This window comes from Herpailurus yagouaroundi, unplaced genomic scaffold (assembly GCF_014898765.1).
Source record: "Herpailurus yagouaroundi ecotype Mexico unplaced genomic scaffold, PumYag 220, whole genome shotgun sequence".
Taxonomy (NCBI): domain Eukaryota; kingdom Metazoa; phylum Chordata; class Mammalia; order Carnivora; family Felidae; genus Herpailurus; species Herpailurus yagouaroundi.
The window spans coordinates 9750783-9764581 of record NW_024412451.1 but is presented as its reverse complement, the minus strand read 5'-3'; the positions used below and the strand labels follow the sequence as shown (position 1 = coordinate 9764581).

The following is a 13799-nucleotide window of genomic DNA, read 5'->3' as shown; positions in this document are numbered from 1 at the left end:
TAGGCGCCTGGACGGGAGGGGACAGAGGCACCAGGGGATGCACACCCCACGTTGGCCCCAGGGCCTGAGGCGAGGCTCTCATGAGCACCCCCCCCCCTCCACCATAGCTTCCATCTGTCGTCTGACTTCAGGAGGCCAGTGCCCCACCCACTTTCTATCACCCCCAGGGCTCCACTGGGCACACGGCTTAGGTCAGTCATTTGGGCCCAGGAAGTAGGTGGGGCAGGGCAGTGCAGGGGCCCCTCACCTGTGACCTGAAGGTGCAGAGGGTCACTGGGGAGTGACCACACATACGGGTAGGAAGCTGGAGAAACGTAGCACCTGTAGGTCCCCCCATGGGAGGTGCTCACGGGGCCCACAGGGAACAGTGCCTGCCTCTTCTCACGAGGGAACTTCAATTCCAGGTGTCGGGGCGCGTCAGCTCCCCCCCTCCTTCAGCAGACGGAAGGTTTGCCATGGATGTGGTGAGCTACAGGAGAGGGACACGTTCCCTCCTGAGGCCACCACAGGGCCTGGGATGGCTGAGAGGGAGGGTGGGTTGTACACTCCTGAGGGAGAAGGAGGGGCAGCGTTAAAGGGGCCATCGCCCCACGTACCCCAGTGTGGACAGTGAGCGAGAGTCCCCTGAGGCCACACTCTGTTCCCTTCCACCTGGAGGAGGGGCCCCAGGGGAGGGGCCAGCTTCTGCCTTACCTGTCACCACCAGGGGCAGGAGGTCACTCTGCTGTGACCAGCCGTTCCTGCTGTGATATTGACACTGGTATCGCCCTGCATCGTGCGAACTCGTGAATCCAAGGGAGAAACTGGCCTTGTCGCTGGACTCCTGTGAGATCTCCATGGACATGGGTTCTGAGACCCTCTCTTTATACAGATAGTAGACATCAGCCTGCAGAGATGCCTGACACCAGATGGTCACAGGGGTCCCGCTGGTGACATTGGGGCTGGGGTCAGCCCTGATGGAGGGTTTGGGAAGGTACCCTGGAAAGGAGTCAGATGGGGAATTGCAAGGGTGCCCTTCTCCCCTGTTTCCCACCTGTCACCCCAAGGCCCCTCCCGGACTGGTCACCATCAGCCCAGACCCTCTGTGCCCCCCAGCTGCCCAGCGGGTTGTTGGGTGGAAACAGGAGGTCTGGGGAGCACTCACCTGCCTGTACCTGGTCCCACGGACCCCGACACAGCCCTGGAAGAGAGTTCCCTGTGAGAGTGTCCCCCCACCCGCATGTAGCTGTTCCAGGCCCAGTCGGGTCCAATGACCACGGGGGTCACTCTCTGGCCCCCAGAAGTCCTGCCCCCAACATGCCTCCCAAGTCCTGAGGTCTCTCAGGGCCCAGGGCCTGGGGGCAGGGCGGGAGCCACCCATCCCTCCTCTTGTCCAGAAAGCTCACCGAGACACAGAAGGGCGGTGAGGGTCTGGGTCCTGACGCTGCCTCCCATGGTCCCAGCGGTGCAGACAGCTTAAAAGTCCTCAGAGTCCACAGGACAGACACATGCACAGGGTGTGACATGGCCCAGGCTCTGTGGTCTCCATCATGGGTTCCTCACGAGAGGCCTTACAGGAAGGGGAACACCCCCTCCGGGGCCTTGCTCTGCTCTCCCTGAAGGACGCCCGACAGCAGAGGCCCTGCGACCTTTCAGACCAGATGCGAGTCTCACCAGACCCCACACGGCCCTGCCACTCTGCCTGTTCCCCGCCAAGCCCAAGTCCAGAGAGTGACTCTGGTCCCAGAAGCCAAAGTCGGGGAGGGTGGGCCGGACCTGGGAGCCGGCCCAATTTCAGTTCCAGTTCTGCCTGTGCCTCTTACAGAGGCTGTGTGATCTGGGTGAGACACTTCCCTTTCCTGAGTTCCGTAAATGCAAATTTTCTTCCTTCCTTCCACCACCCTGTCTGTCAATCATTCAGTGTTTACTGAGTAGTTACCATGTCCAGTCATGGCACCGGGCATTGGAGAATCATTGATGAGGCTGACAGAGTCCTTCCTTCCCTGGACTCATGGGGCACTGATTAGTGACAACAGACAATACAAATATTTAGGTAGGAAAGAAACAATTCTGTTTTCGGTCTTACAGGACTGTTCCAGGTTGGAACTAAAAAGAAAACAGATTGGGGGGGGGGGGGGTGGTGCTTGGGTGACTCAGTAGGTTGGGCATCCAACTTCGGCTCAGGTCAGTATCTCACAGTTCATGAGTTTGAGCCCCTCGTCAGGCTCTGTGCTGACAGCTTGGAGCCTGGAACCTGCTTTGGATTTTGTGTCTCCCTCTCTCTCTGCCCCTCTCCCACTTGTGCTCTGTCTTTCTCTCTCCCTCAAATAAACATTAAATAAAGAAAAAAGAAAAAACAGGGAACCATGAGATTCGATAACAGGTAGATGTCATACAACCTGTGGTCCCTCTGGGGTATGGAGGGACAGAAGGCAGGAACCAGGGGTAGTAGAAATGGGAGTGAAGGGCATCCTCAACTAGAAAGATCTTGAGCCGTTCTCAGAATTGAGAGCAATCAGGAGGAGGCCAGGGCCTTGTCACACAGGAGTCTGATAATCACGCCAGCCTTAGAGATTTCATCTTTAAAGCAGTGGGAAGATTTTAGCCAGCAGACAGTATGAACGGGTTTCTGTTTGGAAAAGACACTGTAGGAAATAAAATGTGGGAGGGCTCTGTTGGTAATTAGTTGTATTGATAATCAGTAGTGAAACCCCAGCACGCATCTGGCTGTGAGATCCCGTATTGATCAGTATTTTAAGTTGTTGGTGGGGTTTTTTCATTGAAGCCTTACAGGAACCTACGACACAAAACACATTTAGGGTTGAGTGAAACGAGCCAGGGTGGCCTCCCAGTCTGGCAGGTGGGAGAGGAGCTGGCCAGGTTCAGACTGGCTGATGGGACAGCCAGACCGAAGGCACAGAATCATTAAGTTAGCTCGGTTTGTGTGCACTCGGGGAGGTGTTCGGTTTGGAGGGTGGGTTTTCTTTGTGGGGCTGGTGGGTTTAGCCCCGGCCAGATGGTCACAGCCTCGCAGATGAGATGGTGCAACGTAGAGCTTCGTAAAGGAGAGGGTGGGAGCGTTTGGAGCCTCACACGGGACCGGACCAGGCAGGGTGATTGGAAGGGTCCCTTGGAGATGGTGGGAGGGAGGAACAGGGGAAGGGGGGCCTGGTGGGAGGAGGAGGAGGGATGCCGGCGAGGTGATGCACACACGCTTCTTGAGCCTTGCGATGGGTTGGCCGTTGTTAAGAGGGTGCCGAGGGGCGTGGTGGTGTGTATGCGGTGACTGGACGTGAGCGCAAGAGCACGGTGGCGAAGGCTCTTCGCCTTCTGTCCTGTGCCCGGAGGAGCCAGTGAGGCCGCCCCAGGAGGATGATCCAGGGAGAGGAGGGTGTCGGGAGGTCATCGAAGACAGATGGTCATTTCTCCCAAGGCAGCACAGCCCTGCCTCCTGCCCTGGTATTGTGGATTTTCTTTACCCCCAACACTTCCCTTCACTGACTTCCTTGTTCCTGTAAGTCATCACCATCTTCTTTTCATCACCTCCCTTGAGAACATCTGAGTCCTTTCTGCCGCCTCAGGGCCCCGTCCCCTCCATGGGATAGCCTCTCCGTCCCAATCTGTGCGTCCCTCTTGCAGGCACTGGGTAAGAGCAGGCGCTGGAGGCAATTCAGAGATTTAATTGAAGCTGAAACACCGTCACTATTCAGCACATACTTCCCCTTACTGAGTCTTCTGTTACTCGTGGTGATGAGATAGGGGCCTCTCCCCTCAGGAGTGCTGCCATGCCTGAGACACACAGGGGCGATTTCATGTGTGGCTTGTCGGCATTCAGGTGACTGCAGTGTCAGAGTTCATATCGTGGGGCCACTTGAAGGCCACACTCCAAACACACCGAAATGCTAGATAAAGATTTGTAAGATGTGTAGCCACAGTGAAAACAAATCAGAGCCAGAAATACGGCGTGAATCCCTAGACGTAAGCAGAGACCAACGCCGAGTGGGCTTGGTGATGCATCTCAGGGACGGGCCCCAGGACCTGGTTTGCTGTGTCCACGTGGTGATAGGTGGCAAAGCCCCAAAGGAGATACGGGTTCCTGGTGTGAGGCCAGGAGCTCTGAGCCTGCTGCCTGTCTGAATGGGGGCTGCAGTACCCCCACTCACTGATCAGAGGTCATGCCCAGACACGACAGGACGGGCAGGTACCAACGTATACCCACATGTAGCATGAGCTCAGTTTTGAGTGATCCGCGCACCTGCTGGAACCCTAAGCAGAACACTGAGTTTGGAACACCTCCAGATCATAAGTCTGAAGCAGTTGCAAGCTGGTCACTTGTTGAGGCCTTCACAATGCAGGAAAATGGGGGTGATAACTGCTAGGAAGGGGTCAGCTCAGTGGCAAAATGACCGAGTGTACACAATCAACTGTGCCGTGAAAAATAGAGCACAGACCTGGTCACTGAGGGAATTCCCAACCAAGGCAAGGGAGAGAACTTGAAAACTGGAAGGAGACTTAAAACTAAGCATGCTTTAGGTCCTCAGAGGAAGATGAGACATGCATGATATAAGAAGAGTTGTTCAGTGGAAACAAAGAGGTGCTCCCTAAGGAAATTTCATAGGTCAAAACTCATTAATTGAATGAAGGAACTCAAAAGATCTATTCTCTAACGGATAGAAGATAGCTGATCAGAAAATTGGAGAACTAGGAAACAGAACTCAGGAGGTATTCCAGAATGCAGCGGAACATCATAAAAATAGAAACCCAAAGGATAAGATCTGAGACATGGAGAACAGAATAACCAGGTCCCAAGACACATCTGTCCTTCGTTTTAGGAGGAAACAAGAGAATGGTGAAGTGGCGGTAAGCAGGTGTCATTTTGGAAGTGAAACCAGAGAAGTGGGCAGCACGGGCTGTCAAAGCTGAACTGTGACTGGGAGCTACATCCTCGAAAGCATGTCACACTGTCAGTACCCAAGCAGGGTGATAACCTGCTCAAACAAACATCCACCTTGCCCAGAAGATTCTGTCAGAACCCAGAGCCTCCTGATGTAAAATTCAAAGAAACAGGCAAGTCTCGGTAACACTCAAAGGAAAAAATAATCAACAGACACCAACCCTGAGCTGACCAACCGTCAAAAGCCAGTTTTATAATCAAGCTTCATGAAATAGGGGCAAACACTTGTACAATAAATGGAAAACAATAGACTTCTCCCAGCATAGGAATTATAAGGGGGAAAGAGGAAATTTTAGAAAAAAATTAAGTAACTGAAATAATTCACTGTGTCTAGTGGCAGGATGATGACAGAGGCAGGGGTCCGTGAACTTGAAGACAGAACAAGGGAAGTGCAATCTGAACAGTAGAGGAAAAAAAGATATAAAAAATGAATGTGGGGTGCCTGAGTGGCTCAGTCCATTGAGCGTCCAAGTCTTGATTTCAGCTCAGGTCAAGATACGAGGGTCATGGGATCAAGCCCTGAGTCGGACTCTGTGCCGAGTGTGAAGCCTACTTGGAATTTCTCTCTCTTTCTGCCTCTCTCCCGCTTGCACTCTCTCTCACTAATGTTTATTTGTTTTTGACAGAGAGAGAGAGACAGACACAGACAGACAGAGCATGAGTGCGGGAGGGGCAGAGAGAGACAGAGACGCAGAATCCGAAGCAGGCTCCAGGCTCCAGGCTCCGAGCTGTCAGCACAGAGCCCGACAACGGGGCTCGAACTCACGGACCGTGAGATCATGACCTGAGCCGAAGTCGGACGCTCAGCTGACTGAGCCACCCAGGCGCCACTCTCTCTCTCTCTCTCTAAAATAATTTTTTTTTTTAATTTGTGGGGTGCCTGGGTGGTTCAGTGGGTTAAGCTCCTGACTCTTGATATCGGCTCAGGTGGTGGTCTTGCTGCTGTGGGATGAAGCCAAGTCAGACCCCACTCTTAGCTTAGCCTGCTTGGGATTCTCTCTCTCTCCCTCTGTCTCTTCCCTCCCCCACTTTCTCGTGTTCTCTTCCTCAAAATAAACAAAATAAAAATCTATCAAAAAAGATTTTTCTTTAAAAAATAAAGATAAAAAATTAAAATTGAACACAGATTCAGGGATTTGTGAGTCAATGTATATAGTCAATCTTCCAGCAAAAGGAGAATGATACTAATGAAGAAAAAAAGTTTGAAGAAATAAATAGCTGTCCATTTTACAGATTTGTTGAAAGTCATACATTGACATGTACAATGTCCAAGATGATCAGCAAATGCAAAATAGGATGAGCTTTAAGAACCGTGCCCATGCATATCATAATCATAATTCAACTAGTCAAAACCAAAAAAAAAAAAAAAAGAGAGAGAAAGAAAGAGAGATGCCATTTTACATAAAGAGGGAAAACAATTAGAATGATTACAGATTTCATATCAGAAACCATCACGGTCAGAAGATTTTAAAGTTCTGAGAGACAGAGCCAACCTAGAATTCTGGATATATTCTTCAGGAATGGGATTCCTGCGTGGCTCAGTCAGTTGTCTGACCCTTGATTTTGACTCAGGTCAAAATCTCATGGTTTATGGGATCAAGCCCCACGTTGGGCTCTGCACTGGCAGTGCAGGTCCTACTTGGGATTCTCTCCCACATGGCCCTCCCCAACTCATTCTCTCTCTCTCCCTCTCTCCCTCTCTAAAATTTTTTTTTTTAAAGGAATGAGAGCAAAATAAAGTCATTCTTAGAGGAAGGAACATGGGAAGAGTTTGTGACCAGCAGGTCTGCTCCACAAGAAATGGTAAGTTCTTCAGACAGAAAGGAATTAATTCTAGAAGGAAGCCGGGAAGTTCAAGAAAAAGAGATGAGAAAAAAAGGTAGATAACTAGGCAAATAGCATACTTCTTTCCTCTTACATTCATTACCATACGTATGGCTGTTGAAAGCAAAGCCAATAATGTTGTCTCGGAAGCTTTGAATATATGTAGGTGTAATACATACAACACATACAACATGTGAGGGTGAAGGCCCTAGACACTTGTAAGGCTTCTGTGTTTCTCTGAAAGAAGTAAAATATTAACTCTATGTAGAGTCTGTGAAATTAGGTGTGTATAATACCTACAACAGCTACTTTAAAAACAACATATGGAGATACAGAGTTATAGTTACCAATAGGTAAAATGGAATGCTTAGGGGCACCTGGGTGGCTCAGTTGGTTAAGCACCTGACTCAATCTCAGCTCAGGTCTTGATCTCAGGGTCTTGAGTTCAAGCCCCACATTGGGCTCCACCTTGGGTGTGGAGCCTCCTTAAAAAGTAATTAATTTAAAAAGTGGAATACTTAAAAATATACCAAAAAGCCAAAAGAAAGCAGGAGAGGGAAAACTGAAGAACAAACAATAAGAGGGGGACAGAAAGCAAAGAGTAAAATGATAAACCTAAAATCAACCTTATCAATAATTACATTAAATGTAAACAGTGAAAGCACAATTAAATGGCAGAGACTGTAGGACTGGATTAACACCACCATGACCCAACTATGTGCAGTCTACAGGAGGTAAAAGGAAAAAGAATACATTTTGCAAACATTAATCGGAAGTTAAGCTTAAGTAGATTTATTAGTTTCCTATGATTGCTATAACAAATAGCCACACACTTAGTGACTTCCAACAACAAAGATTTGTCTTACAGTTCTGCAGGTCACAGGTACAAAATCACTGGGCTAATGCCAAGGCGTCAACAGTGCCACTTGCTTTTGGTAGCTCCGCAGTGAGAATCTGTCCCCATGCCTTTTCAGCTTCCAGAGGCAGCCTGCAGCATGTGGCTCCTGACCCCTTCCTTCCATCACTGCAGCCTCTTGATTCTGTCCTCACATCCCCCACCATTGGCTCTGACCTTTCGCCTCCCTCTAATAAAAAGTCTGTGAAGGGGCGCCTGGGTGGCGCAGTCGGTTAAGCGTCCGACTTCAGCCAGGTCACGATCTCGCGGTCCGTGAGTTCGAGCCCCGCGTCAGGCTCTGGGCTGATGGCTGAGAGCCTGGAGCCTGTTTCCGATTCTGTGTCTCCCTCTCTCTCTGCCCCTCCCCCGTTCCTGCTCTGTCTCTCTCTGTCCCAAAAATAAATAAACATTGAAAAAAAAATTAAAAAAAAAAAAAGCCTGTGAATACATTGGGGTCATCCAGATAATCAGGTACTTTATTTAGTCACACTTCCAAAGTCTCTTTGGCCTGTAAGGTAACATCCTCACAGGTTTCAGGGACTAGGGCATGGATGTCTTCGGGAATTGGGAGGAAGCAGCAACTTTCTATCCACCAAAGTGGCCATACTCTCCAGAACAGTACAGTAAACGATACCAGGTGAAGTAGGCTTTGGAACAAGAAAGTTATTAGGAATAAAAAGGTCAATTCACCAAGAAGACGTAGTAATCCTAATCATGTATGCACAAAACCACAGAGCTTCAAACACAGAAAGCAAAAACTGTCAGAAATGAGAGGACAAGTAAGTAATAGTTACTTGTCAGTAAGTATGGTTACTCAACAGTTATGGTCAGGGATTCCCTTGGTAATTGATAGAGCAAAGAGCAAATCAGCAAGGATATAGAAAACCTTAGCTACACTGTCAACCAACTTGACCTAATTGACACAGCACTCAACAGCACAATACACAGTCCTTTCAAGTGCACATGGAGTATTGGCCAAGATAGTTCATATCCTTGGATACAAAACAAAGCTCAACTGATTTAAAAGAAGCAATATCTTACATCACTTCTTTTCAGACTCTAATGGAATTTAAGTTAAAATCTATTACTATAAAGATAATCTCAGGGCACCACAGTGGCTCAGTCGGTCAAATTCCTGACTCTTTGATTCAGCTCACCATGTGATCCCAGGGTTGTGGGATCGAGCCCCATGTTGGGCTCAGTGCTGAGTGTGGAGCCTGCTTGAGATTCTCTCTCTCTCTCTCTCTCTCTCTCTCTCTCTCTCTCTCTCTCTCTGTCTCTCTCTCTCTCTCTGCCCCTCTTCCCCACTCATGCTCTCTCTCTCTAAAATAAAAAAAAATTTTTAAATAAAAAAAAGATAATCTGGAAAATCTTCAGCTATTTGGAAATTAAACAACACACTTTTAAATAATTCATGGGGCAAAGAGGAGCTCAAGGAAAATTGGAAATATTTTGAACTGAATGAAAATGAAATCAGCATACTAAACTTTGTGGGATGCAGCTAACACGCGTTTAAGAGGAAAGTATGAGCAATGAGTGTTCATATTTTAAAAAGGGTAGTTTCTAGTCACTAACCTAAGCTTCCATCTTAAGACACAAGAAAAAGAACAACTCACCCCAAAGTGAGCATGATAAAGGGCAGAAGTTGGTGAAACCAAAAATAGAAAAACAGTAACAAAAGCCAATGAAACCCACTGCTGATTCTTTAAAAAGACCAATAAATTGACAATGCCTGGCCAGGCTAATCATGAAAAATGGAAGACACAACTTGCCAAAATCTGGAATGAATGACAGGACATCACTACAAACCACACTGACATTAATAGAATATAAGAGAGCACTGCAAACTCTGTGCCCCAAAATTTGGCAACTTGAATGGTTCAACTCTCTGTTTCTTTTTTCAGTATAGTTGACATACAATGTTACATTAATTTTAGGTTTACAACTTAGTGATTTGACAGCTTTATACATTATGCTATGTTCACCAAATTATAGCTACCCTCTGTCCCATCACATTGCTATTACAGTATCGTTGGCCATAGTCCTTGTGCTGTGCATTTTATTCCTGTGACTCACTCCACAACTGGAATCCTGTATCTCCCACTCCCCTTCACCCATTTTGCTCATTCCTCCACCCTTCTTCCCTCTGGCAACCATGAGTTTGTTCTCTGTATTTGTAGGTCTAATTCTCCTTTTTGTTTGTTTATTAGATTCTACTTATGAGTGGAGTCATATGGTATTTGTCTCTCTCAGTCTGACTTATTTCACTTGGCATAACAACCTCTAAGTCCTTGAATGGACCAACTCCTGAAAGACAGAAACTACCAAGACTCGTTCAAGAAGAGATAAACTTAATATTCTTTAAAATATTAAATTGCATATGTAGTTAAAACAACTTTCCAACAAGGAAAACTCTCAGCCACAATGTTCTCACTGGCATGCACCACCAAACATTTGGGGGAAAAATACAATTCTACACAATCTCTTCCAGGAAGTAGAAGAGAAAGGAAAACTTTGAACAATATTGTGAGCAAGCATTATTCCAAACTCAAATTAGAAAAAGACAGTACAAGGAAATAAAGCTGCAGACCAGGAGTCCTCAAAAACATAAGTGCTAAAACCCTCACCAAAATATTGATAAATAAAAGCCAACAGTATATGAAAAGGATCCTAGCATCACAACGAAGTGTGATGTATTCTCAGATGACAGGCTAGTTGAACATCTGAAAATCAATAAAGGTAATCCATCGTATTAATAGACTAACAACAAAAACAACAACATCATGATAAATGCATGCACAAAGAATTGATAAATAAAACGCTCAGCTGTATGCACTTATGAGGGAACTTCCTTAATCAGATAAAGAGCATCAACAGGGGCACCTGGGTGGCTCAGTTGGTTAGTGTCCAACTCTTGATTTTGGCCCAGATCTGATCTCACAGTGAGATAGAGCCCCACATTGGGCTCTGCACTGACAGCATGGGGCCTGCTTGGGATTCTTTCTCTTCCTCTCTCTCTGTCGCTCCCCCGCTGGTGCTCTCTCTTTCTCTTTCAAAACAAGTAAATAAAAGTTTTTTTAAAAAAGAAGAGAATCAGGATGCCTGGGTGGCTCAGTTGGTTAAGTGTCCAACTCTTGGTTTAGGCTCAGGTCATGATCTCACAGTTTGTGAGTTTGAGCCCCACATCAGGCTCTGTACTAACAGCACGGAGCCTGCTTGGGATTCTCTCTCTCCCTCTCTTTCTGCCCTTCCCCTGCTCGCACCCACTCACTCTCTCTCAAAATAAATAAGTAAACTTAAAAAAAAGAAGAAGTTCTATGAAAAGCCTTTAACTAATATTCTGAATGCTTTTACCCTGTGAAACAAATTACTGATAGTCTCACAACTTCTATTCAGAACTGGCTAGCAGTAAGACAACTGAAAGAAATAAAGGCATACAGATTAAAGGGGAAGGAATATCAATTGAATTTTATTCTGTAAATCAACAAGGAACAATTGGAAATCAAAATTAAAATATTATAATAGCTCCAAAAAGCATACACATGTAGGCATAAGTATAGATGTGTCAGATATGAAGACTGAAAACTATAATACTTGGCTAAAAGAAATTAAAGAACTAAAAAAAGACAGATACCACATTTATTGATTGAAAGACTCAACATTGGGGGTACCTGGCTGGCTCAGTTGGTGGAGCACACAACTCTTGATCTTGGGATTGTGAGTTCAAGTCCCATGTTGGGTATGGAGCCTACTTAAAATATAAATAAACAAACAAAAGACTCAACATTGTCATAAAAAGAATTAAATCTTGTCATTTGCAATGACATAGATGGAACTAAAGAGTATAATGCTAAGCAAAATAAGAGTATAATGGTAAGCAAAATAAGTCAGAATTGATTTCACTCATGTGGAATTTAAGAAGCAAAATGAAAGAGCAAAGAGAAAAAAAAAAGAAAACCAAGAAACAGACTCTTAACTATAGAGAACACACTGATGGTCAACAGAGGGGAGGTGGGGGGGAGGGGTATGGGTTAAATAAGGGATGGGGATTAAAGAGTGCACTTATTGTGATGAGCACTGGGTGATGTATGGAATTGTTGAATCACTATGTTGTACACAAACTAATATTACACTGTATGTTAACTAACTGAAATTAAAATTAAAAAAAAAAAAGACTCAACATAGTCAAGATATCAGGTCTCTCTAAACTGATATGCAAGCCAAATCAAAACCCCAACTAGCTGGGGCACCTGGCTGACTCAGTCGGAAGAGCAAGTGACTCTTGATCTCGGGGTCATGTACTACAGCCCCATGTTGGATTACTTAATTAAATAAATAATTTTTAAAAAATCCCAACTAGCTGTTTTAGCAGCTGACAGGCTGATACTAACATGTATGTGGGAATATGAAAGCAATAATAGGGGCACCTGGGTGGCTCAGTTGGTTGAGTGTCCAACTTGATTTTGGCTCACATTGTGATCCCAGGGTCGTGGGATCAAGCCCCTCATCGGGCTTTGTGCTGACAGTTTGGAGCCTGCTAGGGTTTCTCTCTCTCTCCCTCTCTCTGCCCCTCCCCCATTCATGCACTCTTTCTCTCTCTCAAAACAAATAAACTTAAAAAAAAAAAAGAGCAATAATAGCACAACAATTCCGAAAAGGAATAAAATTGGACATCTTCTTACTCCAAGATTTTCTGTGAAAGGAACAAATGTAATGGATGGTGTGGTATTTGCATAGAGATAGGAAGGTGGAAAAAAGAAACAATAGAGATGCTAGAGGTAAACATGTATGATTGGTTGACTTTTAACAAAGTGACAAAAAGGAGGAAATTGAGGAAAAGATAATAGCTTCAACAAATGTTGCTGGAACAACCAGATAAATTTTTGGAAAAAAAAAAAAAAAACCTAGACCTTTACCTCACATCATACACAATAATTCACATGAAGTGGATCTAAGACCTAATAGCAAAAGTCAAAAACATAAGGCATCTAAAAGAAAATATTTTTGGGAATGCAAGCTGGTGCAGCCACTGTGGAAAACGGTATGGAGGTTCCTCAAAAAACTAAAAATAGAACTACCTTACGACCCAGCAATTGCACTACTAGGCATTTATCCACAGGATACAGATGTGCTGTTTCGAAGGGACACGTGCACCCCAATGTTTATAGCAGCACTATCAACAATAGCCAAAGTATGGAAAGAGCCCAAATGTCCATCGATGGATGAATGGATAAAGAAGATGTGATATATAGATATAGATATAGATATAGATATAGATATAGATATAGATATAGATGTATACAGTGGAGTATTACTTGGCAATCAAAAAGAATGAAATCTTGCCATTTGCAACTATGTGGATGGAACTGGAGGGTATTATGCTAAGTGAAATTAGTCAGTCAGAGAAAGACAAAAATCATATGAGTTCACTCATATGAGGACTTTAAGAAACAAAACAGATGAACATAAGGGAAGGGAAACAAAAATAATATAAAAACAGGGAGGGGGACAAAACAGAGGAGACTCATAAATATGGAGAACAAACTAAGGGTTGCTGGAGGGGTTGTGGGAGGGGGGGTGGGCTAAATGGGCAAGGGGCATTAAGGAATCTACTCCTGAAATCATTGTTTCACTATATGCTAACTAATTTGGATGTAAATTTTAAAAATATATAAATAAATACAATTAAAAAAAGAAAGTTATCAGAATGAAAAAAAGAAAACATTTTTAAAAATCTTTACAACTTTGGATTAGACAAAGATTTCTTAGTGAGGAACAAAAAGCACAAACAATAACCAAAAAAGATTCTTGGACTGCATAAAACTAAAGATGTATGCTCTTCAAAAGACAGAATTGGTAACAGAAACAGCAAGCCAAGACTAAGAAAAGTCTGTGTGTATGTGTGCATGTCTGATAAAGGATTATATATAGAACAAATAAGGACTTTTACAAATAATAACAAACCCCCCCATATGAGCAAAACAATTTGAACGGACATTTCTCAAAGAAGATACATAAATAACAATGAAGACATGAAAAATGCTCAACATCTATAATTATTAGAGGAATGAAAATTTAAAAGATATCAATAAAATGGATGAGTTTTTCAGAACATACTGCACAAAAGACTGCAGATGTGACAGAGCA

At 44.9% G+C, this 13799-nt stretch overlaps 1 protein-coding gene and 1 long non-coding RNA gene across 2 annotated transcripts in view; one reads left to right on the top strand and one right to left on the bottom strand.

The window, feature by feature from the left end:
* LOC121018916 (leukocyte immunoglobulin-like receptor subfamily B member 4) overlaps positions 1–1905 on the bottom strand; it is a 9423-nt gene extending 7518 nt beyond the window's left edge. The window contains 5 exon segments of the mRNA XM_040457962.1: positions 8–428; positions 430–548; positions 694–978; positions 1145–1180; positions 1386–1905. Coding sequence (XP_040313896.1) covers positions 8–428; positions 430–548; positions 694–978; positions 1145–1180; positions 1386–1434 — 910 coding nt within the window. The 5' untranslated portion in view covers positions 1435–1905.
* A 4744-nt stretch (positions 1906–6649) lies between these two features.
* On the top strand, positions 6650–7861 carry LOC121018853 (uncharacterized). The gene is made up of 2 exons (XR_005785338.1): positions 6650–6736; positions 7732–7861. It is a non-coding gene; the product is annotated as an uncharacterized LOC121018853 (long non-coding RNA).
* Positions 7862–13799: the final 5938 nt, after the last annotated feature.